The sequence below is a fragment of the Sphaerodactylus townsendi genome, linkage group LG08 (genome assembly GCF_021028975.2).
Source record: "Sphaerodactylus townsendi isolate TG3544 linkage group LG08, MPM_Stown_v2.3, whole genome shotgun sequence".
NCBI classification, from domain to species: Eukaryota; Metazoa; Chordata; class Lepidosauria; order Squamata; family Sphaerodactylidae; genus Sphaerodactylus; species Sphaerodactylus townsendi.
The window spans coordinates 45,084,441-45,111,486 of NC_059432.1; the positions used below are offsets into that span (position 1 = coordinate 45,084,441).

The following is a 27,046-nucleotide window of genomic DNA, read 5'->3' on the forward strand; positions in this document are numbered from 1 at the left end:
TTGATCTTGTAACAGCTGAAAATCAGGAAAGAGAAGAAAAAAAAACAATCTTTTTTAAACTGACTGAATAAAAATGATGGCGCTACAAGGACATCTAGTGGGGAAAACCCAAGAGGTTGAATGGTTGTTTCAAAATGTACAACGAGAGCCATTTCAGACTCAGCCCCTCCAGACCAAATGCAGAGAATTGAATTGATGCTAGTAGCCATGCAGAAAGATTTGTCAGAAATGAATAATAAGATTGATGGATAAATGCATGGAAGACATAGCAGACTTGAAAAAAGAGATTAAAGGTCTGGCTAGGGATTTTCAAAAAGCCTCAGGTGACTCTAAAACCATAGAAACAAAACTGGAAGTAAACCAGAAGAAAATACAATGCCAAAATGAAAAGTTAATCGGTCTGGAGTTAAAACAGAAGAAATTTCCATTAAGAATTCATGCCCTGCCAGAATCAGATGGAGAAGATCTTCGTAAGTACTTTGTGACAGAGCTAGCAAAATATATGCCTCTTCCTGCAAGCTAAGGTTGACAAAATACATTGTGTGAAATCACTTGCTGCAAAAAAGGAAAAAAGGTACTGCAAGATTGGGTGATGTGTCTGACATTAAGATCAATGAAAGAACATATACTTTGCATCAGCGGTGGGATGCAGCCTATTCGCACCTATTCGGTAGAACTGGTTACTAAAAATTTCTCAGTTCAGAGAACTGGTTATTAATAATTAACTCCACTAGAGACAAGGGGGTAATCTCTGTCCCTAGGTACAACAAATCTTATCAAGTGGGGGATACAAAATCGCCCCCCTGTGGGCCCCCTGCCCCCCATGGCACCCCCCACGTGTGTATGAACTGCATGAAATAATACAATATATGGTAATTCTATTTTTTTTTGTTCATTGGTATAAAGGTTGGGAAAGTATTGTAGGTAAAGATTGAGAAAGATAGACAATTAGATATGTTTGTAATATGTTAACAATTGTAAACAGTTTTTGGTTTCTCTCCTTATTTATGTTATTATTTAAAATCAATCAATATAATTATATAAAACAGAAATAATACACTACCTTTCAGTATATTGCTTTTTTAATACTTTAAACAGTCATTATTTGAATCTAGAGGCGGGGTGAAGGGGAACTGCACCTGGGGTGCGCACGCCCTGCGTCCTTGCCACAGCCCCGCCCAGGAATGCCCTGCCCCTGGAATACCTGGCCACGCCCCTGTCATGCCCCGTCCAGCCCCATTGGCACTACACCACTGTTTGAATTCCACCACCATCGGAACCTGTTACTAAATTTTTTTTAATCCCACCGCTGCTTTGCATGTATTTCAAAAAAAGGATGCATTATCTGGGGCAGGAGTTGATAATCATGAAGGAATTGCCACTATAGATGATGTGATCTTTCTACAACTCCAGACATTAGAATATGTTGAGATTAAAACATGATTCACACCACAAGACAGTCCTGTGCCAAACAAGAATGGTATGAAACAGAGCTACTGATGAGTGCTAAGGAAAGGGGAAGAAGAAGAAGAAGAAGAAGGGGCAGTCAGGGGACAAAAAAAGGCTTGATAAACTTTTTATTGCCCAGTTTCTCTACTGTCTCTCTACATTTACAAAATAATGCTTAAAAACATAAAATTGCCATCTGATATCTCTTGTTTTAAATGCATTCCTTCAAGGGATTTACAAGGAAGTTTTGACTCTCAGTAGGAAACATAAAGAGGAAAATTGAAGGGCAGTCTACTGAAGCTGCATAACTGCCTAGACAAAAATTAAAGAGGTTACCAGAATCCCAAATGCTAGTCTCCATGCCAAAGGGGAAAGTCTGGAAAAGTAAATTGAAGTCACATTTGAACCTTAGAAAAATGCCATGGCATCTTTTAGAGGAAAATGGGAAATGAGCTTCAGGTGTAGAAGAACTATCAAAAGGTCCCTGACCTAAAGACAAATTGAAGCTATACTATTTGCTGTACCACCTCTAAAGATGAATATTTCTCATATCAGCCCATATTAGAACAACCGAAGCCTAGCAGAAAACTGCGGAAAGACTATTTTGAAAAGATGGTTAAAAATAGTGAAATGGAAATTTAGGATGAAAACAAAGGGTCAAAAAATTGGACCAATCCCACATTTCTTTTTTTATTCCCAGTGTTTGTGAAAGCAAACATACAACGTGTGCAGGAACCAAAAAGGTTGAGAAGTATAAAAACTGTCCCTTAATATGTATGAAATATATATTTTATTGCACTGTGCTGTATTCTAAGCAATAAAAACTATAAACAAAAAATTCAACAAAAAATTCAACTTTTCTTGAAATTTTTATGTATAGTTTTTATTGCTTAGAATATAGCACAGTGCAATAAAATATATATTTCATACATAACTAAGGGACAGTTTTTACACTTCTCAACCTTTTTGGTTCCTAGCTTGTTTTTCAAGGTGTGTTTGGTTCCCCCCCCCCTTTTTTTTTGGTTGCCATGCTCATCTTCTCTGTATCATTCAAATTTTATTTCATTTTGTTCACACGGTTAGAATAACAGACTCCCCAGGGCTGAATAGGGATGTAGCATTTTTATCTCACTACAGATGCTAATCTTCTGCCCCCATGCATTTCCCTTCTGCTCTAATCAAGCTGATTACAGTATGCATTGTACCTTTGCATCCTGAGTTCACTCTTTACAAAACCAGTCCCACCTTCTGACTGAGATAGAAAGACACAAAGGTCTCCATTCTTACAGAGATATCATATGATGAATGGAATTTTGACTCTCAAAAATGTCTACCTTGAAAATCTTGTTGGTTTCTAAGGTGCTACTGGACTCTAACTACTCTATTGCAAACCAACATGGCTACCATTTGAAACTAGTTGCAATTTTAATATACATGCTACTAAAGCAAATATAATGCTAACAAACTGAAGCAAAGGTTCTAATTAGGGATGCCATATAACATCATTATATGTCCTAAACAGGCATATTGTAAATAAAGATTCCCAGTTTTACTGAGGCAGGAAATTTTTTCTGAGTTGGTGCCCCCCCATAGGCAGCCACCCCACCACGACCCATTTTTTTGCACCAGGTCATTGGTAACAGCAGGGGGCGCGTTTTTAGACATATCGGCACCAAAATTTCAGCATGTCATCAGGAGACTGTCCTGATGCTACCCCCAATTTGATGCAGTTTGGTTCAGGGGGGCCAAAGTTATGTACCCTCAAAAGGGTAGCCCCCATCTCCTTAGTTCCCATTGGAAAGGATGGGGCCACCCCCTTTGAGGGTCCATAACTTTGGTCATCCTGAACCAAACTGCACCAAACCTGGGGGCAGCCTCCTGATGATACCCTCAAAGTTTTGAGACTGCACCTTCAGAAATGTGCTCCCCCAGCCTGCACCCCCCCCCCATTGACAGCAATGCCGTAAACAAAGATTCTTGGGTAAATCTCTGTGATGTTCCTGCAGGGGGTGCATTTTTGGACGTATCAGCACCAACATTTCAGGGTATCATCTGAAGTTGGTCCTTATGACATCCCCCCAAGTTTGGTGCAGTTTGGTCCAGGGGGTCCAAAGTTATGGACCCTCAAAAGGGTAGCCCCCATTTCCTATTAGCTGCCATTGGAAAGAATGGGGGATGGGGCACCCCCTTTGAGGGTCCATAACTTTGGTCCCCCTGGACCGAGCCTCACCTAATCTGGGGGGATTCATCAGGGCAGTCTCCTGATGAGACCCTGAATGTTTTGAGACTGTGCCTTCAGAAATGTGGCCCTCCCAGACAGACCCCCCCCCTTTGGATGCAACCAGACTGTACTTCTAGGGGGGAGAGGAGGAGGATTCAGGCATGACAAGCAGGGGGCTGAAATAGAAGGGAGGGTAGATCAGAATCACCAAGATAGTTAATAACCCCAGTGAAGTGAGAATACTACAGTTTGTTTTCAAAGTGCAGGCACCAGTTCTGTATTCTGTTGTGCAACTGTTATTTTCATTAGTCTTGGAGCAGACAGAATTTCATCTCAGAAAAAAAATAGCCAGGTCCTTGTTGCTTTTTCAAAAGACACATTCCAACCAAGGATGTCTTGTGCTCAGTTGTGGAGAGCCACTCCATTGTAAATGAAAAAGAACTCTGTACATGCTTTTGGGTTACCAACAGATCTGCTGGAAAATGTCCTTTTTTAAAAAAAATCAAGGCTTAATGAGTGGGAATGCGGAGCACAAGCACATGATAGGCAATTGGAAGGAAGGTTTCTGAGATCTCGTTATACCCCCGCGAGAAAGCACGAGATAACGGTAGCCAATAGGAAGACAGGAGTGTCATCTCCTTGTTGCCACGTCATGCAGCAACGCGTTCAAAAGTACCCGTCCCTGCACGGCATGACAGCTAATCAGGACATCCATGGCAATCGAGGGCAACAGCACTTTGCGGTAGTGTGGAAATGTCGGTTTTCTTGAATCAGATGCAGGATCGGATACCTGCCATGGAATGCGTTTGCAGTGTGTAAGAAAGAATCTGAATCAAAAAGGTCCGGTTGCTGCTTCACATAGCATTAATCCACATCTACTTTACATTTCTGCCAGTGCAGAAAGGGCCTTTGTAGAGTACAAACCCTGGTTCATTTTGTCTCAGTTATTTCAAGTCTGAATAGTACTGTGTGCTCCATTTAGATTAGCAATGTTCTTTCAGCTTGTAGAGAAGACAGCTTTCTACCTTTCTCAATGAATAAAAAATTCACACTATAACTACTGGCAAATGCAGTTTTCTTTCTGAATATTCAGAGAATTTCTTTTCTTCTTGACTGTCTTTTTTAAAAAATGTGTTAATAGTAGCACAAGTTTCTGATAATGATAGCCTGGTTTACCGATCCCATCCAGGTGTCAGATCCATTATAATTTCCATCCTTTTTCTAGTGGGGTTCCAGTATCCTGCTGGTTCACAATAAAGCAAGCTTTTTTCATTTTTATCTCACAGAATTGCATTTCTCTCCCTAGGATGCTGAAAATCCGTCATGCTGAATCAGACAAAACTAAGACACTTGTACTTCTATACCAAGTTAGAGTTGTTGGTTTCAACTTTCTTTTGACCTTGTTCAAGAACAGCCAGTCTGCTGTTCTGTGTGCATGAGACAGAAACAAACATAAGGATCTTCTTAGAAAGCCTTGCAAATCATTTTACAAACAGCATTAGCCCGCAGCATTCCGTACTGTTCACACAAACGTCTTTCCCCCAGATTCAAGCAGCCTGAAGTGACCTCTTGGGGTGTTAGCAACTCTGCTGGGGCTAAGATTGAGCCAGCCATTTCTGGATAAATACAGCCCTCATCTTTTCCCCCTTTTGTTTGCTGGCACTGATAGATACTACATTTTTGGCACTCAAACCAAAAATATAAGTCATATATATCTAATACATTTTACTTAAATTAACTTCTGAAGTGCCCTGCAGTGGATAGCTAGTCCAGTCTTGTCAGATATTAAAAGCTAAGGAGAGTTGGCCAGGTCAGTATTTGAATGGGAGAACAGCAAGGAATACCAGGGTTGTGACATGGAGGCAGATGATGGAAAACTACCTCTGTATGACTCGCCTTGAAAACCCTACAGGGTTGCCATGAATCAGCTGTGACTTGGTGGCAAAAAAAGTTTCTGAAGTATATCTTACCTGGTTCTTACTTGAGGATGGTGCCCTTCTTGAAGCATGTGCAGCTTGCTGTATACTGAGAGGGTCTTTGTGTGAGAGGCACCAGTGAGGGAGGAGGCTTGTAGTGGAGACAGAGGGTTAAATCAAAACAGGGTTTTCCAAGCAGCTGAAATGTGAGATTCATTGTGGAATGAAAATTCCTGTCCTACAGCTCACCTTATCAGATATATGAAGCACGTCTTCAGTTTGCAGATATATGCAAGTGTGATCAAAAGAATATAAAGCATGAACTCTTAGACATGGTGTTTACTTGTGGCATAACAGGTCTACTATGTACTCTTTCAACTGCCACAGTTAAAGCCATCAGAGGAAGATGTGGAAGAAGAACTGTATTTCTCCCTTGCAAAGATTCCCTCTTAATCTTCCCATACACCATCCAGAACCAACCCAAACATTGCATAAAAACAGAAGGCATTCCTTTGCCTGGCTCTAAAGCCTGCCTGGGTGATATGGGTCCTGTGAATTTTGTTTCCTTCTCTTAGCGATTTGGGAGAAACCAGACTTGCACTCCTCCATTATGTTTGGACGTAGCTCCTCTTCCCTCCAAATTCCAACTGCCACTACAAAGCTGTCTCAGAAAAAAAAGGACAGCCAGGCCAATCTCTATTGTATTAGGTCTTAACCTGAGTCACCCTACACCCAGCCTTGCATTGCCCTGCTGAGGCAATAAGAAGGAGGTAAGAAATCTGCTTGATTGCATTGTATGTACATATAGGAGAGAACTCCACCTGCACACAACTGCCAACTGGCTGCTGAATGTAACTTTGAAAACCTATTTTAGGAAGGGGTGTTTTTTACCTATTACCACCATACTCTGAAGGAACAACAATTAGAGCAGTGGTGGCCATGAGAACTGAAAAGAAGACACTGAAACATCTGTCCACACCAGCTGTGTTTGGGTTGCTAATTCCATTATCCACTTGATCTGAAGCATTGTATACTCAACGGTGTCTTGGTGTAAATAGCTACACAAAGTGCTGGAAAATGGCAATTTAATAGCAAAATTTATCTGATTATGTTAAATTTTATATATACACTATTCTGTTTCAAATGACATGACTTGAGGTGGGAGTTGAGGTGAGGATATTTATGCCATTTTAGTAACAGACATTGTTCTCTCTGCCTTTCTTATACTGATTATCTTGAATTCCAACAGATCGTGGAGGCAGCCAATAAAACCTGCTCCCCTGAGTTTTTGGGAATTCCCTTTGATAGATTAACGGCTGCAAGATATCTTCACCTATTGATTGAGGCTCGGTGACGTAGGGCACTTACTCTTGCTAGGTGTAATGTTCTACCTTCCTCCCTCCAACAAGGAGGCCATCTTGAGATTCCATATAAAGACAGGAAATGCCCATGTGACCAGGACTGTGTGGAATCTGTATCTCACATGTTGTTATATTGTCCCTTCTATGTTCAAGATAGGGAAAAGTATATAACCCCCTTCTTGCGTGAAAGGGAAGAGACAACTGATAAACTGAAGGTTATATTTCTTTTAAACAGTCATTGCTATGGGGTGCTGGAAGCTGTGGCCAAATTTTTGAATGGTGTAATCTTAAGTCGTTCTAACTTGCGTTAATTGGAATGCTGTGATGTTTTGTTTTTGTTTACTTATATGCCATTAAAGGTATTTCACTTTGACTTTGATCAGGAATTTCAATACTTTCTGAGCAAGGCACAGAGTTCTTGTTCACCCTTGTACTTTGGGATCACTCCCTGAAAGCTCTGTGTTGCCCACTATCTGAACCAACTCCCAAACCATAAACTTAGATGGCCACTTTCAAGAGCAAGATGCAATTCCTTTCTATTGTCTTTACTTCAAGGTCGATTCTTAAACATCCCTCGGGATGATCGACATTGTTCTTTCTGCCTTTCCTGTACTGACTCTCTTGAACACATCTTACTCTCCTGACCAAAGTATAACAGCTTTAGGCCTGATTTCTCTGTCTTAACCTCGGTTGGATTCATTTAAATCATATAAGTCCTACATGATAAAATTATTCCAATTGTTCCTTTCCTCTGTTTTTTCCTTACTTTCCTCAGTCTTTTCCTTACTTTCCCCTGGTCTTTTCATTTGGTCAATTAGCGACCAATTTCAAGTAACATATTTGTTCTGGCAAGTTACCTACCTAAATACTACTGGCTGATTTGTTCTCAAAGTGCCTTCAGGCCTCAGTGGCTGATAGTCTCTGCTCAAAAGGCATCTTTGCACCTCATGAGATCATAAACAAGATTTGTGTTTATACCCATCTATCACATCCTTCCCTTGTTCACCTGGCCATGGGGGAAAAGTGAATGACTATGTGGAAGATCTCATATTTATCTGAGCATGAGAGCTCCATGATTCTCCCTGATCACTTTATAAGATTTGGTATTCCAGGTTTTGGAAGATGCTTATTACCGGTACTCAGAATCATCAGCTTTTCTTATCCCTGTAGGAAGCAAGTTGGAGTGGTGGTGGTAAATGGGCAAATCTGAAACTCACTCACCATAGAGAAGCATGGAGAATCAGCCATTTGTGTCAGGACTTAGCAGTTCATTTCATCTTAATGTTTCTAATTTTTTAGAATCAGTCATTTTTTTACTCGTGCCATATTGCAACCCAAGATCAAAAAGAAATGCTAGTTCATAGTGGAAGGGACTTGAAACTGAAACAATTGCATTCAAAGTTCTTCTTCAGTAACTAAGCCAGGTCATGAACTGGCTTAACTGAGTTGCCTTTCTTAGATTTCTACTGGCTTAAACAGGATCTGCTTTGCATGCTTCAAACCTGCTGTTTATAGACATTAATTAGCTGAATCAGCAGAACCATCTGAATTTATCTATGTAATGATTTGAAGAAAATGAAATTATCTTGGAGAGGCAAAGAATTCCTAATTAAACTCCAAAGCCCAATCTGACTTGAACTCCATGCAGAGATTTTTTTTAATAAAGCTGAAATACTGACATGTAAATTGTTTGTGACAGACTTGCTCTTTTGCCAGCAGTGCAACTGCAGAGGGAGAGAGAGAGACCATGATGATTGAGTTCATTGCTTTCCCATTTTGTTTTGCTAACAAAAACCCCCCATGAACTGACAGAACAGCCTTATGTCAGTGTTTCATTTAAATCCCTGAATCCCTCTGTGTGCAACTAGGGGACCGTCACTGTTCATTTTCTCTTCTTTATTAATAATTCAGGACCCTTATAGAAATCTTTAATTGTTTTAGGAGAAGAAAGGGTCATAGGTCTGGCATTAAGCTATTTTAGTGTTCATGTTTTCCTTGCCTCCTCAGTCATGTGTAATAATAATAAAAGCATAAAGCTTTGAATTTTTTTTAAAAAAAATCTTTTTAAAGAATGTTGAATATCTATTTATAGTTTTAATAGTTTGAACTATGTTGTTATGTTGGTTGTAAACTACTCAGAGCTCTGCCAGACAAGGGAAGGATGGGATAGAGATATAATAAATAAATCCAACAATCTTGGGTCAGCTTTTCAAAAGGAAAGGAAAGAAGGTAAACCTATGACTGTCATGACCCTCTAATGTCTTATCCAGGGTCCTGCCATATTTCTTTCTACAGGGTGCCTAAGCAGCCTTGAGAATTGTTTCCCTTTCATTCCTCCCTGAACCAGTCTGCCCTTATCTGTGTTCTGCAGATAGAGAGCAGAGGGTTGGAACTGGGTGTCTTCTTTTTTATATGCACATATGTGTGCGTATGAGTGTGTGTATATAATTTTCCTGCCACAGGGAAGGTAAGGGTGGGTTGTGGGTGTGACATATCTCTGCTGGGGGATATAATACTTTGGCTGTTCTAAGTTACTCATTTCTGACAATATAAGTCAACAGCTTTTCTATGCTTGCAATCAATAAATAAGAATTCTGTTTTCAAAGTACTAATTCATTTATTGGACAAGTCTGGGGTTGTGACAATGATTGGGCTGTACCACTTCAGACTATGAGTGGGGTATTGCAGACCCATATGTTCTATCATGCAAAAAATTTTCTGAAGGTAAGAAATCTAGAAATCTGAGAGAATTCAAACCTCGCCTTCTTCTTGACATGTTTGTTTTCTAGTTTGTGTGTGTGTGTGTATTTCATAGACCTGTTTACGATTGCTAACCATAGTGGCATAGTAAAGCAAGATACCCATTGTGCTATATTCCAGTACAAGGGTGGTAACCAAATCTAGATTAAAAATTGGAAATTTAATTGCCAAAAGCAGACAGTGATGCTTGAAATAAAGAAATAAGATCTGTGAGCATTTATTGAATTAAAAAAACAAAACTGCAATGATGTTCCCCAGTCGTCAGCTGCAAGAGTCTTAGCTATCATGTGGGTCTGGGTGCCTCTTTCTAGGGTATCTTCTCCCACCATGGGTTTTGAACTTTGCCTTTTCCTCATCACTTTCAGGGGTTGGACAGCAGTTGAGAGCTAATCTACCTACCCCCACCCCTCCCCACTCTGGACTGGTTTTGACAGCTCTCTCTTCCTCCATGGCCTGACAGATGGCAGCTGTCATGTATGTCAGGGCCTTCACTCCATCCTCTCCACATTTGGTGCTGCTGCAACATTATTCCAAATTTGCAGACTGGCATTCTGTTCTGTTGTTCCAGAGCTGGCCGTGATACAACAAACTTCTTAGGAGGTGCCTCAGTAGTGCCTTTGCTGTTCTGTTTCTGGTTGTAGTGTAGCTTCCCCCTTCCCCACCCCCCAGATTGTGCTGCCTATCTCTTTTATGGCAGAGGTATAAGGTAAAAGTCATATTCATGCAATGAAAGAATCTGGAAACTTTTAAAATTCTGGACATTCAGAAAATCTGATAGATTATAGTGCTATAGTTGTATGTCAGTTATTGTTGTTGCTTTTTAAAGTCTTTCCAGTAGCAGAGGGTGGCAATCGTGGAGGACTGGGGCGGTAAAAATGGCTTTCCTGTCTGCATAAATGTCACCCCAGCTTTGTTATGACCTTTCCTAAAACATTGTGGCAAAGCAGGCTTGTAAAACCTGAGTAAAGCTGTTAATGATAGGCATTCTGGAGGTCATTTATTCATGGGGTCACCATAAGTCATAAACAACATGACAATACTTAACATACATATGCAGGTTTGGGAAAGATTGCAGGAAAGATGGGGAAAACTATAATGCTGTGGAGAATTGAGGCAAAAATTTACTTCTTGATACCATCTAAACTGCAGCAAAATCACAACTGTACGTGAGTTTGGCAAGGAGAGAACAGCTCGAGCGTGAATCAGGTTCCAGCTAAACTGGGTTCCTGAACATAATCTTACCTCATGCAAATGATGGTCATCCTCTCAATCCCTATAGCTCTTTAAAGTATATGGGCTTGTCTAAGGGTTTTTTTTTCAGTATAAATTGCTGAGTGCAATAGGTATAGTTTTAATGTAATCTGAATACAGGCATCTTCGAAAGCAAATAGTTCTATATATGTTTGTGCTAAATGTAAACTTCTAGGAATATCCATCCATCCTACCTTATAAGAAATTATTATGATGCCCAAAAGCAGCTTTTCATCATCTAAGTTTAATGTTATTGTTTATTTGTTCTCCATTTCACCTCTGGAATTTTCTACTATATAGTACTGAAATCAATGCCATGTTCATGGAAAAGAAGAAAATAATTTTAACAAATGTTTTAATAATAGCCAAGCTTTACATAATTTCATGAGTCAATGAAATTCCCTCACCCACCTCTTTAGAACTGGCATTTTCCTGAGTCTGTTCATTCCTTCCAGAAAGCATTCCTTTGACCAAAAGATTATAGGGAAACCCCAACAGGAAACAATGTATTTTAAATAGTAATATCAGCCTTTTGGCTTTAATCACTTATCATTTGTAGTGGATGTTAAGTTTTATGCAGCCAATTAAAACATACTTAATCCAGTTCAGTTCCCGATCTCCAATTTCCTCTGGCATTGGCAATAACTACAAAGCATGCTACATCTTCTGCTCAAGTTGTCCTGAGTCCAACATCACTATGTCTGTCATTTCTCCATTCCTCTCTCCCTTGCTGCTATATATTTTCCTTTGTCCTTAAATCCATCCTCAGCTGGTGTCCAGCTAATTGTTATTAATGAGGTTTCAATCTAAAAAGAAACAGAACAAAAGATGGACTGGGGGGCAAATGCAAAATGATTATGACTAGTTTCTTTGCCTGCCTGATTTCCAATGGGAAAGGCAGTTGAGTACAATTCCCACTGTGGTTTGCATGGCAGATCTCCAGAATACAGTTAGAATTCTGTCAAGGTTGATAAATTGGTACAGTATTGCTTCAACTCTGAAATACAGGAACAAAGATCACAATAGACTTCTCAATAAAAAAAGAACTTTTCTGACTGTACATTTGTCAAAGTAAAAGTAACTCCTAATAATGTTTTACTTGGCAGTGCTGTGACTTTGGAAATATTAAGCCATGACAGTATATCTTGCACAAAGCTGTTCCTTCTTCCTGTGAGTATTTTTCAAAATCTTTCAACCATTTGTTCCAGCAGCTATTTCTTACTGGAATATTTCATTCAGCATTATAAATTTGCCCTTCTGAATATCTCTCAGTTTGATTTCCTCCTTCAGTTGTAACAAGACAGCAAGAGCCTTGATGATGCAAGCCAAATTTCCACCAGTCTTGGCGGAAGATAGTTGTGGTATTCCCAAAATGACATGTGTTCATATCCATTCAACTTGTGTAGGAAGGTTAAAATATATAAGTTTGAAAGTGTGTGTGTCATAATTCTGGAAATGTCAGTGTAACATGACAAGCTATTACAATCAAACATCAATTCAATTAAATGTGAAACTGACATACACACTATTATTTGTTAGACTTATGAGGAATGGCAGTGTAAAGAACATGCCAAAGGCTATAGAAAGAATGTTGCCTTGTTTTGAAACCATTGACCATAAACTATATGAAGGAACACTTTGATGTCATGTAGAACTCTATGGCCCAGTTCTGTGTTCTACTTTATTGATGCTCTAGGGATTAAAACGATAAACAAGAGAGGAAATAAAAAGGCTAGGAAAATAAGTATAGAGCTGTCATTTATCATTTGTTTTTTGATGCAAGCTTCATATGTTAGTAATTCTTCCTTGGGTAAACAGATGTTTGATGAATGTAATTATTCAGATATGGCAAATGATGAGCTGAAGTACTTCTAAACACTTACTGTAGATCACACAGTCTTCATATGACTAATTATGCCATAGGTCAAAACTTGAATAATGGGATTGGAGTATTTCATATATTTGAAATGTCTTGTGAGGGTCAACTGCATAGGAAGTTGATTTGAAGAATAGAAATGGCCAGAAGGGAAAAGTTAAGTTGCCCACCCCACTCCGTTCACACACACTTCTATTTATTTGTTTGTTCATTCATTCATTCATTCATTCATTCATTCATTCATTCATTCATTCATTCATTCATTCATTCAATCTTATAGGCCGCCTCATCCCCAAAGGGCTCTTGCTAATCATCTTCTTTCAAAGTTCTTTTCAACAACAACAAAGGAACATTGGCTTAGAATCACAATTCATTTGTATATAACCTGTAACTTGGATAGTGGGAATGGAGTATTTCATACATCTTAACTGTCATGTGGGGAATAGCTACATAGAAAGCTGATTTGAAGAACAGAAATGGTCAGAAGGGAAAGAGTTAAGTTGCACATCCCACTCCATTCACACCTCTCTTCCTAGTCACCTTCTCCCAAAGTTCTTTTCAACAACAACAAAAGAATGTTGGGCTAGAACCACAATTCATTTGTGTATAACCTGTTGTTTGGCTCTGAGAGATGAGCCACAGAGGCAATGTTCATAAAGGATCCATTCCATGAGTGCTGTCTGTTTACTGATTAAATGTTACTACAAAGTTTCAGTATTTTCAGTAATGACATTTTCAAGTAAATCCATCTCAAATTTTGTATATGTCCAAAATTTCCATCTGAACCAAATCAATGTTTATTGAACTTATGCTTTTAAATTAGTTTGTTGCGGGCAATTAACAAAAAATTGAACAACATAGTTGCACTAAATTTATTTCAAACAGTAAGGGTTAAAAATAATCTTACAGTAGATTTTCTTTGGCACGGGCGGGATATGGCAGCCTGGGGACGGCAAAAACGTCATCCCCAGGCCGCCATTCGCATAGGGGGCGCAGCTGCATCGCAGCCGTGCCGCCCTCGCGCCGCCCGCCCGTCCCCATTCCGGCATTTTCCCAGAGCGCTGGGAAGAACTCTTGTTGGGGAAATGCCGGGCTCCGGAAGCCACTGCCGTGCCAATGGCAGCGGCTTCCTGGCGCTTCCCCCCCACCCCCTCGCTTCCCTTACCTGCTTTCCGGCCCTCCGCCTCGTCGCTGCGGGGCCTGGGGACACGCCCCCCCTGCTCCTTTTGGCGCAGCTCCAGAAGCGAGGCGCGCAGAAGGCAGGGGAGGCGTGTCCCAAAACAGGCCCCAGGCGACGCACCGGAGGGGCCAGAGAGCAGGTAAGGCGACCAGGCGACGGCGACCAGCGGTGCCGTCTCCCCGGTTCTTTCTGGGACCGTCCGTGCGGACGGTCCCAGCTGTCATCCGGGTCGGGCGCTGAGTATCTTCCGACCAGCCCGCCTCGCGTCATTCCTGTAAGCAGAAACAGCCTTTGACAGTTGGTTCTCCTGTTTGCCATTGATGCTTTTTGTTACAATAGCAGCAATGGTGGATTCAATTTGCCTTTTCTTTTGTTGTTGACAGCTTATGTTGCCTAGTGACAACAGCATAGATGGTGAATGGAAAACAGTCCTTGTTCCTTCTTTCTGCTAGTGTCAGATGTTATCCAGTGGTCACAAGTTCCCTCCACTTACAAGTATACCGTATCATTTAAGCTATTTTCCTGTTGATTAAGGAATAGGCAATTTCATGTCAGTTCTTTAGCCTGCATAAGTTCCAGCATAGATGGCTTCAAGGAGGGATTCCTGGGATACTAACCATGATAATGAAAGGAAGCCTCTAGATCCAGAGGCAGTAAACTCTGAATACCATTGCTAAGAAACAACATCAAAGAATATCTTGGTCTGTCTTGTTTGTTAGTGCTTCAGGGCAAATGATCAGCCACTGTGTGAAACAGGATGCTGAACTAGATGGACCTCTGGTTTGATCCAGCAGGATACTTATTATGCTCAGAACAATATCCTAGATCAATTTCCTACCTTTAGCAATAAGAACACAGAACATACACTCTAGGAGGTCCAAGGCAGATAGTTTGTCCTCCATCAAATGCTCAGTGGATAGAGTATTTGCAGGCATAAAAAGTAAATGTTAGTATGACCCTGGAAGCAAATCACAAAAGGTACTTAGAATAAGAGGAATGAATCCTAGAACTGCAGAGCAAAGAATTATTGCTATATTAATGTTCTGAAATTCTGGAAATAAAGGGAAGAGTATGACACTAGGCAGCAAGAGTCCTAATAACCTACCCACAGTTCCAAGCTGGTAATTTGATAGATTTTGTAAGAATAAATGGGGCACAAAAATAATAATCTTTTTAGAGACATTTTAGTTGGTAAAAAATGTTCTTTCCCAAAAAGAAAGTACAGAATATGAGGGTTGTACAGAGTTGGCTAGGGAAGTAAGAGTGGAAGATAATTTTAGTTAAATGAGAACAAGAGAAGCCTTGAACATGGAAATCAAGGAATGTTCCTGATAGGAGCTGCATGTCCTTGGGCTCAATTATTAACAAAACAGAGAGAGAGAGAGAGCTGACAGAGTTCTTTATGAGAACACAAATTCAGATGGGGCTTTTAGTTCATACATTAGAGGCAGTAGGGGGCGAAAGGAAGTATAAATCATTCATACTTCTGCTGCCCTTCAAGGTTCATAAATCTCACATGGGTAGGACCCATTTCATGCAAAACAGAAGAAATAAGGGAGATTGGTATATGCCACTTAAAATTCTGTTTCCATTGTCTCGCTATGAAACACTGGCTTTTACTTAGTGATATGACAATGAGCAGCAAGAAGCAAATATGGGCTGCATGGATTTTTTTCCCCCTCAGCTGTAGTCTCCTGGGAATTTGCATTCAGTTCAAAGTCAGTAATAAATCCCTTGAGACTGGCAAGTATCATCCATTAGTTTCATGTTTAAATCAAGGTATACTAATGTGATGTGCTTGCATAATGTTTCCAAACATCAGTGTTCTTTCCTTTTTGGGCCATACTGCAGTATTCAGCTAGAAAAGCAGGACAATTCCTGAGCTAGTCAGGTACAGGTTTCTCTGAAGTACTTCATCCTCATTGTAGAACCTAACTCTACACTTAGGTTAACATATTGATCCCTGTTGGTTGTGGACCCAGGGTCAAGGGAAGGAGCAAGGAAGAGAAGGAAGAACAACAATGCAAGGTACACTGGGGAATGATAGGCTGCAGCTTTGATTGAATACATGCAAGGTCATTGGCACAATATGGGGATGGATCCTGTATCAGATGACCTTTCTGCCACCAGTTCCCCCATCTCACCCTGGTGGGAGGAGACCATTGAGTGGCAAGCCCCAGGATTTACATGGGCACAAGCTGCTGCAAAGTTCCCTTGCCACCTGGGGATGAGAGCAGCTGACAGCAAACCTAGCCTTTCCCCACCCTTGCAAATGGATCCAACCTATTGCCCAGACTGCCAACTAAGCTGTGACAAGATTGCAGTGAAAGGACAACCAGTAGACCAAAATACAATCCATAACAACTGATGTTTGAGGGAGAACTGGCACAGACTGAGATAGAAGCCCCAAACAGCAGCCCATTTAAATAGGCCAGACTGAAAACTGTGAGTTCAAGGTCAACTTGAAGCTCCACACCTCCCAGGCGAGCCCCAGGGAAGTTGAGATTAGCTGGTCCCCAGGCTGCTGCAGTGACCCTTCCCCACAATTTTCCCAGCTCAAGGCCACTAGGCAGCCTCCCCTGAGTGCTGGCTGCCCTGGGCTGCAAATCCTGCCCTCTGGAAATTTGGGGCCATTGCTTATATGACTTTTCATGAGCTCAGCATTGCACATAAGGATTCGGATTATCAAAACAAATATCCAGTCTCATCAGTAAGAGCTATCTGGAAGTGCTTTGAAACTGACAATGGGAACTATATGTGAAATATGATTTTTAAATTGTATTGGAAGAAAAGTAATGAATATGCCATACAGGAAGAATTGTGAGTGACTTCAAGGAGGTCACAGACGCCTAAGTGGAGTGATAGTTTTCGACCGCTCACAAAAAGCATGTGAGTTATGTTAGGTTGTGAGATAATGACTTACCCAATGTAATGAAGTGAATTTCATGGCTCAGTGAGGACTTGAACTCATCTCTTCCCATAAAAGTCAAATTGCTGGGGGCAGACAATATTTTACCAGCTGACATTGGTGTGAACCATTGCTGACTGTAGTATGAACATTGCATTTCCTCCATCATGGTTGCCAATATATAAAATATATTTGCTACTTGATAGTGTTTATTGATTATCTAATATATTTTAATTAATCTGAGTGATGAATAGGTTGGCAGATTGACATGCTGGTGAGTAAAGCTGTGCGCCCTTTGACAAAGTTTTATCTGGAACCATCCATGTTTTGAAATTCATTTAGAATTGTTTATTTTATATAAAACAAATCAGCAAGAAGCACAAAGGCAGCCAGCAAGCTGACTGCCAAGATGTGTACTGAGCTTCTGTGCTTTTATATTGGCTGCTGTTTTTGCAGTTGGCTGCCAAGTTCCAGGTGAAGCAAGTGCTGGTATAGGGCACCTGGCTCTGGCTGACATTATCGTGGCTGACCGCCAGTTTCAAATACAGCTATTTAGGTCTTTAATGGTGCAATTATCCTGTATTTTCCTCTTCCCATCCCCTTTCCCCAGCTGAAATCCTTCAACTGATAAAACTCCAGAGAACAGATTTTGTATTCATGGAACACATTCCAAGGCTCTACCAATGTGAAAAATTGCAGATGCGGGAAACCAGTCCTTGCAAATACCACAAAAATGAGTTTAGTTTTTGGGTTTGCTATTCTAAAGTTCTATTGTGCAAAACTGAAGCTGCTTTATTCACTCCCCCGGCTTTTGTTACTGGCTTGTTTATCCTGCAAGGTCTCTGGGTCAAAGAATGTCAGGCTCTGTCTGTACAGGATCATTAATGCCTTTCTTTTGTGTCCTCTTCTTTTTCCTGTAATGTCGCTGACAATTTAGTCCTCATGGCAAAAAGGCACTGCTTAAACACTTAAAAAAATAAACTAATCAGCATCTCAGACAGGCTGAGGCTTACCTCTTTGGATTCAGCATCTGTCTAAAAGCAGCTTTCTGCCTGAACTCTGTCTGATAATGTCTTCAAGTGCATATACTTGTATTTCTGCCTGGATGCTCAATGTAGTAGGTTATAATGTACTAGGTTTTCTACTTAACCTTGTTGGCTTACTCTCCTCATTGCAACTCTAGTCCTCTGTCACTTTTTTGCATGTGAGTGGCATGATCTCTTCTGTAGTTTTTGAGGGTGAAAAGGCAGCCCTTCCCCATAGAAGCTGGTAGGATACAACCAGAGTTTTTAAATGGCCCACAGTGAGATGGATTTGCCATACTTTTACAGCAGATAAATGCTGGCAACATGCTGTAGACTCTCCTTCATTCTTGTCTTCAATGCTCTGGGCACACAGAGTTTCTCTTTTGTTTCCTTTTATTTCTTTTATATTGTTATGGCCCCATTTAGATGCACACCTTAATGTGGTGAGGGCATCTGTGCATGTCAGTGAAGCTGGGAGCAATACTTTTAAGGGTCTACTCTGTCAAGAGACTAAATTTCCAGCAGAGTCACTCAAGACAGAATGGTCACAGCTGACACACAAGACAAAGGTGTGTCCACCCCCTTCAGGGATCAATGACCACATCAGCAGAAGAAAACAGAGTACCTGTGGGGGTCAAGGAATCCATGAAGGTAGCTACTGGGGAGCAGCAGTAGTGGAAGGTGACACTGGTGGAGGATCTTTCATGGAAAACAGCAGTACTACTTCCACTAACTCTGGAAGAATGTGGTTGCCACTTCTGACCGACCCTTGCCTTGGAAATCTTATAATGTGACCATTCAAAATGAAAGAATATATAGTGGTGGAAGATGGTACCCTCAAGTAACCCCTAGAATTTTGTCCTTCCTGAAAGTAACTTCAAAATTAAGGTGACAAAGTTACCCAAGTCTCTTACTTGAAACACATGCCTACTGTACTCTGAATTAAAAATTTCTGCACAGAAGAAGGCAACAGTGAACCACTTCTGATCATCTCTTACCTCAAAAACTGTATGATGAGGCAACTGAACATGAGAAAAGATATAGTGCTGGAAGGTGGAACTCCAGGTCATATAGCATTCAACGAGCTACTGGGGAAGAGCAGAGGTCAAGTACAAGTTTTTAACTAAAGTTAAAAAGATGTTCAGTTGTTGATGTAAATGGATGGAAAAGCAAAGTCCAAAGCTGTTTGACATATATACTAGGAATATGAAATGTAAGAAGCGTGAACCAAGGTAAGCTTGAATTCATAAAATGAGACATGGAACATTTAAGCATTTCAATCCGGAGAGTGAAAGAACTGAGGTGAACTGGATTAGGACATTTTCAGTCAGAAAATTACAACAGTTTTACATAGTGAATGACAAACACAGAAGAAATGAAATTGCATTAATGGTGAGGTGAGATATAGCACAAGTAGTCAGGGACTATAATGCAAAGTCTTCATTTGGAATGTATTATGGGGGGGTTATAGGAGACATTGGCTGATTTTTTGTATAATGCTAAGGGAGTGCGAATTCAAATTCATCGGGGGCGTAGCTGTGATTGGGAGGCCATGATGGGGGCAGATTGAGAGGCATGGGCGATATAGTGGTGGGAGAAAATATAGAAGAGTTTGAAGAAGAAGAGTTTGGATTTATATCCCCCCTTTCTCTCCTGCAGGAGATTCAAAGGGGCTTACAATCTCCTTGCCCTTCCCCACTCACAACAAACACCCTGTGAGATGGGTGGGGCTGAAAGAGCTCCGAAAAGCTGTGACTAGCCCAGGTCACCCAGGTGGCATGTGTGGGAGTGCACAGGCTATATATCTGTTTATCACAGTGCTCCTTAAACTGAAATGTCAGAGTATTTCAGATAGAAATTACCCTATCTTGCCCTCTTCCAGAGAAGAATTCAGATCCTTTTGTGTTTTAAATTTCTCATGTACATCTCCTGTTTATCTCAGGATTGTTTCAAGGTAAAACATTTTCAGTGACTTTGTGTTTTCTTTGGTAAATAGGGGTATGATGTCAGCTGAGGAAATCAGTGTCAAGAACAGGAAACGCTCAAAACTCAGTGTCTCTGTTCCTTCAAAATAGGAAATAGCATTAACAGCTGATTCCAAAGCCTGAGGCAGCCAGGGACAGAGCTACTACTGTGCCACCCTGTGGCCTCCGGGGGCTTTCAGATGGCACAGGGAGGCAGAAAACAAAACAAAACCCCTCCCTGGCCACCCAAAAGCCCTCCATAGGGCTAAATGTACTTATAACAGTTCTCTTGGACGCAATCATTGTGTTTAATAACTGAAGTTCTCAAAATTCACTTCTCAAACTGACATGACATCTGTGACAACTTTTACTGAGGAACCAGAGTGGTATTGACATCTGTAAGTGACCGATAAACACACTGTTCTTCTAAAAATAGAAATCGAAAAATAGTATTGCACTAAACCCCTGACCTGTAACACAGGAGACTTTTATTTTAAAAAAATGTCTATGAAGAGTAATTAGAAATGGGAGTGAACTGAAACAAACCATTGGGTAGCATTTGTAAAATCCAAATTACATTCCAATATTGCTGTACACTGCCACTTAGGGCTTCACATATTTTTAACATGAATTATTTCCTCACAGCCACAGTGGGATAAGAATCCTTTCAAGTCTGTAATATAAGAAATAGTTATTGATTCATTACCTTTTCTAATTTAGCAGCATGGAACTTCTATTTACTGTCATTTGCCTATTGAAGATTGCATCCTGATGGAAGACGTTCAGGGGAAAAAAGCCCAGCTAGTATTGAGCTGACCCTTTACTTAACAGTAGTGTGGGATTTGTTGTCTGAATGCAGAAAGGAAGTGAACACGCTCCGGAATCTAGGGAAATAAGAGTTTGCCAGTTGGTTGTGTTCCATCTCTAATGTAATCACAGGGAAAGTCCCAAAAGAGCTGCAGTGTGCACTTTGGCATCCTGTGTAGTGTCTGTGAATGTGATGTTCTCGCTAACATTCAGATACAAATGGCATTTATTGAAATGGATCTCACAATTAAACCTGCAGCAAACTTCCAGTGGGAATGCAGAAAATGCTTGATAATAGAGGGCTGCAAGGCATATTTATGTCACAGAAGCAGTGTGTGTTTAAATACTTGGGGTGCTTTTCAACTCTAAATATATGGGCATGTGAGAACTAAGCAGGAACAGGAGCAGGAAAGACACTTGGTTTGGCCTTTCCCTCTGATGGATGCTGAGATATCTCTAGATTGCGCCTCCTGACACTCACATTGCATTCCTACTTCTCACTAACCCATTATTTCCCACTTAGGAACTTGCTGTGTTCTGATTACAAAAAATAGCCATGAGGATTTCAGGGCTGGATAATGGAATACTAAGGTTTAGACTGGAAACATTTTAAGAAAGATCTGAAATTCATTTGTTTAATTTGTTTATCTGTTTAAATTTGTACAGCAATGAATTAATTATAACTGCAAAGGGACCAAGTTTCACCATATCCAGCACTGGTATAGACACTGTCACAGTTGCTGTTTATTTGCTCAGTTCTCTCTTTCCAATGGGGACCTAAAACAGATTATGTAATCTCCTGTCCTCCATTTTATCCTCACAACAACCCTGTGGAATAAGTTACATTTAGTGTGTGTGACTGGCCCAAAGTCACCCAGTAAGCTTCCATGGTAGAGTGGGGATCTGAAGCTAGGTCTCAAAGACCCTAAGTGAGCACACTACCCACTACAGCACACTGGCTTTTTCATGCAATTAAGTGAAATGTATTGAAATTAATGAATTAAAGAAAGGTTGCTTTCCAAACAACACATTGCAATATGAGGGAACCTGGTCCTTTCCATAACTATTCTGTCAACATAGTTACAGTGGGGTGTTTTTTTTAATTTGTTGGGAGAGTTTTGGAGTGGGATGAATTCAGCTTACAGTTCCATGATAATAGCCATTTCTTTTTTTTCCCCTGTCCTTCACCCCAGCTATCCATTTCCCATGGTTTTTAGCAGCTGCAGCAAGAAAGACCTGGAAAACAGTTTGGAAAAAGGAGTGGGGATGTGTCTTTTCAACCTGCCAGAAGTTAAGGAATCATTTGGTGGCCCACAGTGTGGAAATGGCTATGTAGAAGAAGGAGAGGAGTGTGACTGTGGGGAAGTTGAGGTAAGATTACCATTATTGTTTGGTATTTCTTAATGATGGTCTTCAGACTGCTACCTACTGGTGGTTCATGCAGTTAAAGTATCCTGGCTGGTATCAACTGTAGCCTGTGATTTCTTCATTGTAACTCCACTTTGAGCCAAACTAAAGGAGACATTTGGCTATCAGTTACACAGTGGTTCCTCAAAACCCAACCCAGATTATGTTACTGCCAAACATTATCTCATGGAAACAAAGTTCTCAAGAGCCCAATTAGATCAGGACTGCAGTGTGGTGGGAACTGAGGCCTCTGCCTCCCCCCACCCCATGCTGTATCCTCAGGATGAAAAAGGCCCTGAGGGAACCCTTTGCCTGCTATAAACTGCACATGCATTAACTTCTACATGTGCACCCTAAAGGACATAGGTAAGGGGGGGTTCCTCTGGTTCAAACCCTCCATTGCATGTCCAAAGCTCTGTCCACCGTTTGTGTGGGGTTTTTTGTATTTTTTAGTGTTTCTTGGGTTTTGGCCTGCAGGGTGCACATTTTTAGGCTAGCAACACCAAAATTTTAGGAGTTTGTTGGGAGACTCTCCTGATGATACTATCCAATTTGGTGAGGTTTGGTTCAGGGGGTCCAAAGTTATGGACTTCCAAAGTGGGTGTCCCCATCTCCCATTGTTTCCAATGGGAGCTAATAGAAGATGAGGGGTACACCTTTGAGAGTCCATGGACCTCCTCAGCCAAACTTCACCAAACCTGGATGGTATCATTAGGATACTCTCTTACTGATACCACCCAGTTTTGTGAAGTTTGGTCCAGGGGGTCCAAAGCTATGGACTCCCAAAGGGGGTGCCCCCATTGTTTCAAATGGGAGCTAATAGAAGATGGGGCTACACCTTTGAGAGTCCATAACGTTGGATCCCCTTAACCAAACATCACCAAACCTGGGTGGTAACATTAAGAGAGTCTCCTAAAGATACCCTGAAAGTTTGGTGCTGCTAGCTTAACAATTTCACCTCTGACAGCAGCCCCCCCCCAATTTTCCCAGTTTCTCCTTTTAAATCCACCCCGGCATGGATTTAAAGGGAGAATCTGAGGTCCCCAGTTTAAACACTGAAAGTGATGCTGTTTCAGGGTGGGGGATAATCCACCCCAAAACAGCATCACTTTCAATGTTTTTTTAACTGGGGACCCCAGATTCTCCCTTTAAGGTGGATTTAAAAGGAGAATTTGGGCTGTCTAGTTTAAACACCATTGAAAGTGATGCTGTTTGCAGTTGGATTCCTGCATCACAGCGGTAGCCCATGTGGGGGGGCCCCTCAGATTTTGCATTGGGCTCCATTTTCCCTAGCTATGCCTCTGCCCAGAGGGGAGGGCAGAAGGGGCTGGCGGCTTCCAGCTGGGATCCCAACTGGTGGGGGGTAGGGGAGGGTGGGGCAGGGGAGCCTGCCATCCCTGGCCTCTGAGAGCTGCCTTTATAAGGCCAGGAGCGGGGCTTGTGGAAGCATGGCCCCCAGGGGCGGGTGGGGGCCTGGTCCCGCCCCCTCAACCCTCCCATAAAAATCTATACCTACATCCCTGGTCACCCTGCAACAGGCAAATAATACCCACCAGTTCTCTTGTGGCTTGGGAAGAAGGTCCAGTGAGGAATGCAGAAACCTTTCTTCCCCTGTGCCAAAATCCTGAGCCAAATCACACCCTGGTGTGCTTGAAAACTTTGTTTCCTTCAGGTACTGTTTGGCAGTGACACTGTTATAATGGAGGTGTGCAGACCCCATCTAACTCTTGGTCAGACATAGGCTGCCCAATACTTGAAGGTTTCCAAAAACTTACCATTCCTTTGAGCTCATTCTGTTTAGTCACATGTCCCAGAACTAGGGAAGACATATGATCAGATAACCTTTCTTCATCGCGGCCTTGGCATTCACCATTGATTTTGGATTTTTTCAGATAATCAGAACTAAATCTATCATGAATGGTGGATTTGGCTCCTCCAGTAAATGTAGTACTGCATACAAAATAACTAAGGGGCATTGAAAAAGCAAGAACCTGCTGTAACTTTTCCATACAGTTTATTGAATTGATCCCATCCATAAGGATTTCCTAATAGCTCGTTCATTCTTCTGGGTAGCAGAAATGCAGGCTTATCTTCTTTAAAGTCACTGGAGTGTCTGCAGCTTGCAAATTCCTTCTAACCCAGTTATCTTTCTCATTTTTACTTCTGAATGTTACTGATATCTTTTAAAGTAAAAACTACTTACTACTGCTACAGAGTGGTTTGAATTACAGCATCCTTCTTTGTTTTGTTAAATGCCTTGGAAAATTGTGGCTCAGGTGCAATTGATTTCAGCCCTAATCTTCTAGTGTAATCTGTGAGGTACCAGCAAATCCATTACAATAGTTAATGTTACATTAGCTAAGTAATTTAGACCAGTATCAGCACATCAATACTACTCTAATTCATGAAGGCATCAAGTTGTTTTGTGTATAACTCTATGTGTGGATTGCATTCAAAACTTATTATTATTAGCTTTTGGGATGAAGTGGTGACATTCAAAACTTCTGGTAGGCATTTTTGTGCTGTTGATCTTCTTTGCTCACACTAGATTTTATGAAGGCATTTTAAAAGTTCGAGAAACTATTTTCCACAAGATTGATATTTGCCTACCCATGAGATACCTGGGGAAAGGCTTTGCTGCCAGAAAGTGAGATGAACGATCTTCAATAACAACAATAATAACTGACGCTAATGCTGTAAATTATTTCTGGGAGTTAAGCACAATGTCCATAGGCTCTTTCAATTTCAGTTAGATAGAGACAGACCAGGAAAAATCATTTCCATGAATTAAATTAGTTGATTCACTCATGCACAACACCTTAGCAGCAAATACATAAAAAGTACACGCGACACATTGTATTATCTCACCCACTATTTGTAACTCTACTTGGTGGCTAACCAGTCACCCTCAGCAGCAAACAACAGTCAGATTGAGCTGTCTCGAGAAGCAAGCATCCTTTTGGTGGTATTTTCTCACTGGGTTTGGGACCGTCTCACTCTGGCCATTTCCGCACGGCCGTAAGGGCGCCTCCACGCCGGCAGGAATTCCGCCGGCGTGGAGGCGGAGGCCGTTCGCATGCAGGCATGCGGACGGCCTCTGGAGAGGCCGGCAGATGGCAGGTGGCTCCGCATGGAGCCACCTCTTCCCCCCTTCCCTTTCCCATGTACCTCTCGTGTCGCCGTCCTGCTGCCCTCCGCCCTCCAGGGGTCGGAGGACAGCGAGGGAGGGACTTAGGAGGCCAGCAGGACGGCGACACGAGAGGTACATGGGAAAGGGAAGGGGAAGGGGAGACAGCGTGTTCCCGGAGGCGCGGTTCGCACCGCGCCACCGGGAAGACGCTCAACAACAACCCTTTAAAGGGTTGTTGTTTAGGGCGGCCTGACGCCGCCCTGGGGGAGGGGGAGCGCAGTCAGGTCGGTGCTGCTGCGTTGCAGCAGCGCTGCCTGTGCGAACGGCGGCCTGGGGGCGGCGTTTTTACCGCCCCCAGGCCGTCGTTTTTGGCCCGTGCGGAAAGGACCTCTGAGTTCGAATAAGCTGAACAGTCCATCTTTCTGGGAATATTTTTTCTCTTGACTTCTGAAGGCAAGAGTCAAAGATCAATTGTGACAGTTTTTCTTAGAACTGATTTGTGTGACTCAACACAAAAGCTTGAGCAAGGTTTTTACCCCAACAACTCAAGTTGGTCTACCCCATCTGTTTCTGTTTCCATGTTATTTCAGCTGCATCAGGTGTGCAGCTGAATTTTCCCAGATAGTTTCATAAAGGCAGACCCAACAAGAATGTTCCAATTTTAACAATAAATTACTGAATTTGCATCTTACTTTGTGATCTTTTAGCATGGGGCTGTCCAATCCAGATGGGAGGGGGGAATGGTCATAGGAAGTGCTAATGGCTGTAAATTGGCCCCTGAGTTCTTACCCCTGTTCTCAAACTCAGAACAAGAGGCTTCTGGGGTTCTTACACTATACCACTAATCCTGAAGAGTTAAAATAACTTCTAGAAACAACAGATGTTTCTTATCCTACTTGTATGCCTCCCATTGATGTCTCACTGGCTACCACTGGAAAGAATAGACTTATTTCCAAAAATTCTCCTCAACCAAACTTGGGAATTCTGAAATATTTTTTTCTTATTTCCAAAGAAAAATCAATGTATTAGAATTTCTCCATTATTGCATATTTAATTCCAGAGCACTGTGGATACCAGGGATGTAGGTATAGATTTTTAATAGAGTGGGTTTGGGGATGGGGTGATGCCCCCACCCATTCCCGGGGGCGTGGTCACGCCTCTCCAAGCCCTGCCCCCTTGGGCTCAGTGCTTATAAAATTAGCTCTCCAAGGCCAGGGACGGCAGATTCCCCTGCCTTGCCCCCCCTGCCCCCCCCCGGCTGGGGTCCCAACTGGCAGCCAGCAGTCCCTTTTGCCCTCCCCTCCGGGCAGAGGCATAGCTAGGGGAAATGGAGCCTGGTGCAAATCTGAGTTTTGCAGGGGGGCCCCATGGGCGGCTGCTGTGATGCTGGAATCTACCCCCAAACAGCATCACTTTCAATGGTGTTTAAACTAGGGAACCCAGATTCTCCTTTTAAATCCACCTTAAAAGGAGAATCTGGGATTCCCAGTTAAAACAACATTGAAAGTGATGCTGTTTGGGGGTGGATTATCCCCCACCCTGAAACAGCATCACTTTCAATGTTTAAACTGGGGACCTCAGATTCTCCCTTTAAATCCATGCCGAAGGGGACCACTCCTTTAAACCCGGGAAGATCACTCCTTTACACCCGGGACCCCCCTTACCTACATCCTTGGTGGATACACTATTTGCTATGTTCCTTTGTTTCCTGTATGTGCTTTTTCTCCTTTTCTAGATTACTCATGTGGGTAACAAAAAAGCAGTCTTGACAAGATCATCTACATGATTGCA

General features: G+C 41.8%; 1 protein-coding gene across 2 annotated transcripts in view; it reads left to right on the plus strand.

Moving 5' to 3' along the window:
* The window catches only part of ADAM12 (ADAM metallopeptidase domain 12), a 327,649-nt gene that overhangs the window by 232,674 nt on the left and 67,929 nt on the right, over positions 1-27,046 (plus strand). For both annotated transcript variants that reach the window (XM_048505732.1, XM_048505733.1), the window contains exon 12: positions 21,912-22,089. In XM_048505732.1, coding sequence (XP_048361689.1) covers positions 21,912-22,089 — 178 coding nt within the window. The remainder of the gene's footprint in view (positions 1-21,911; positions 22,090-27,046) is intronic.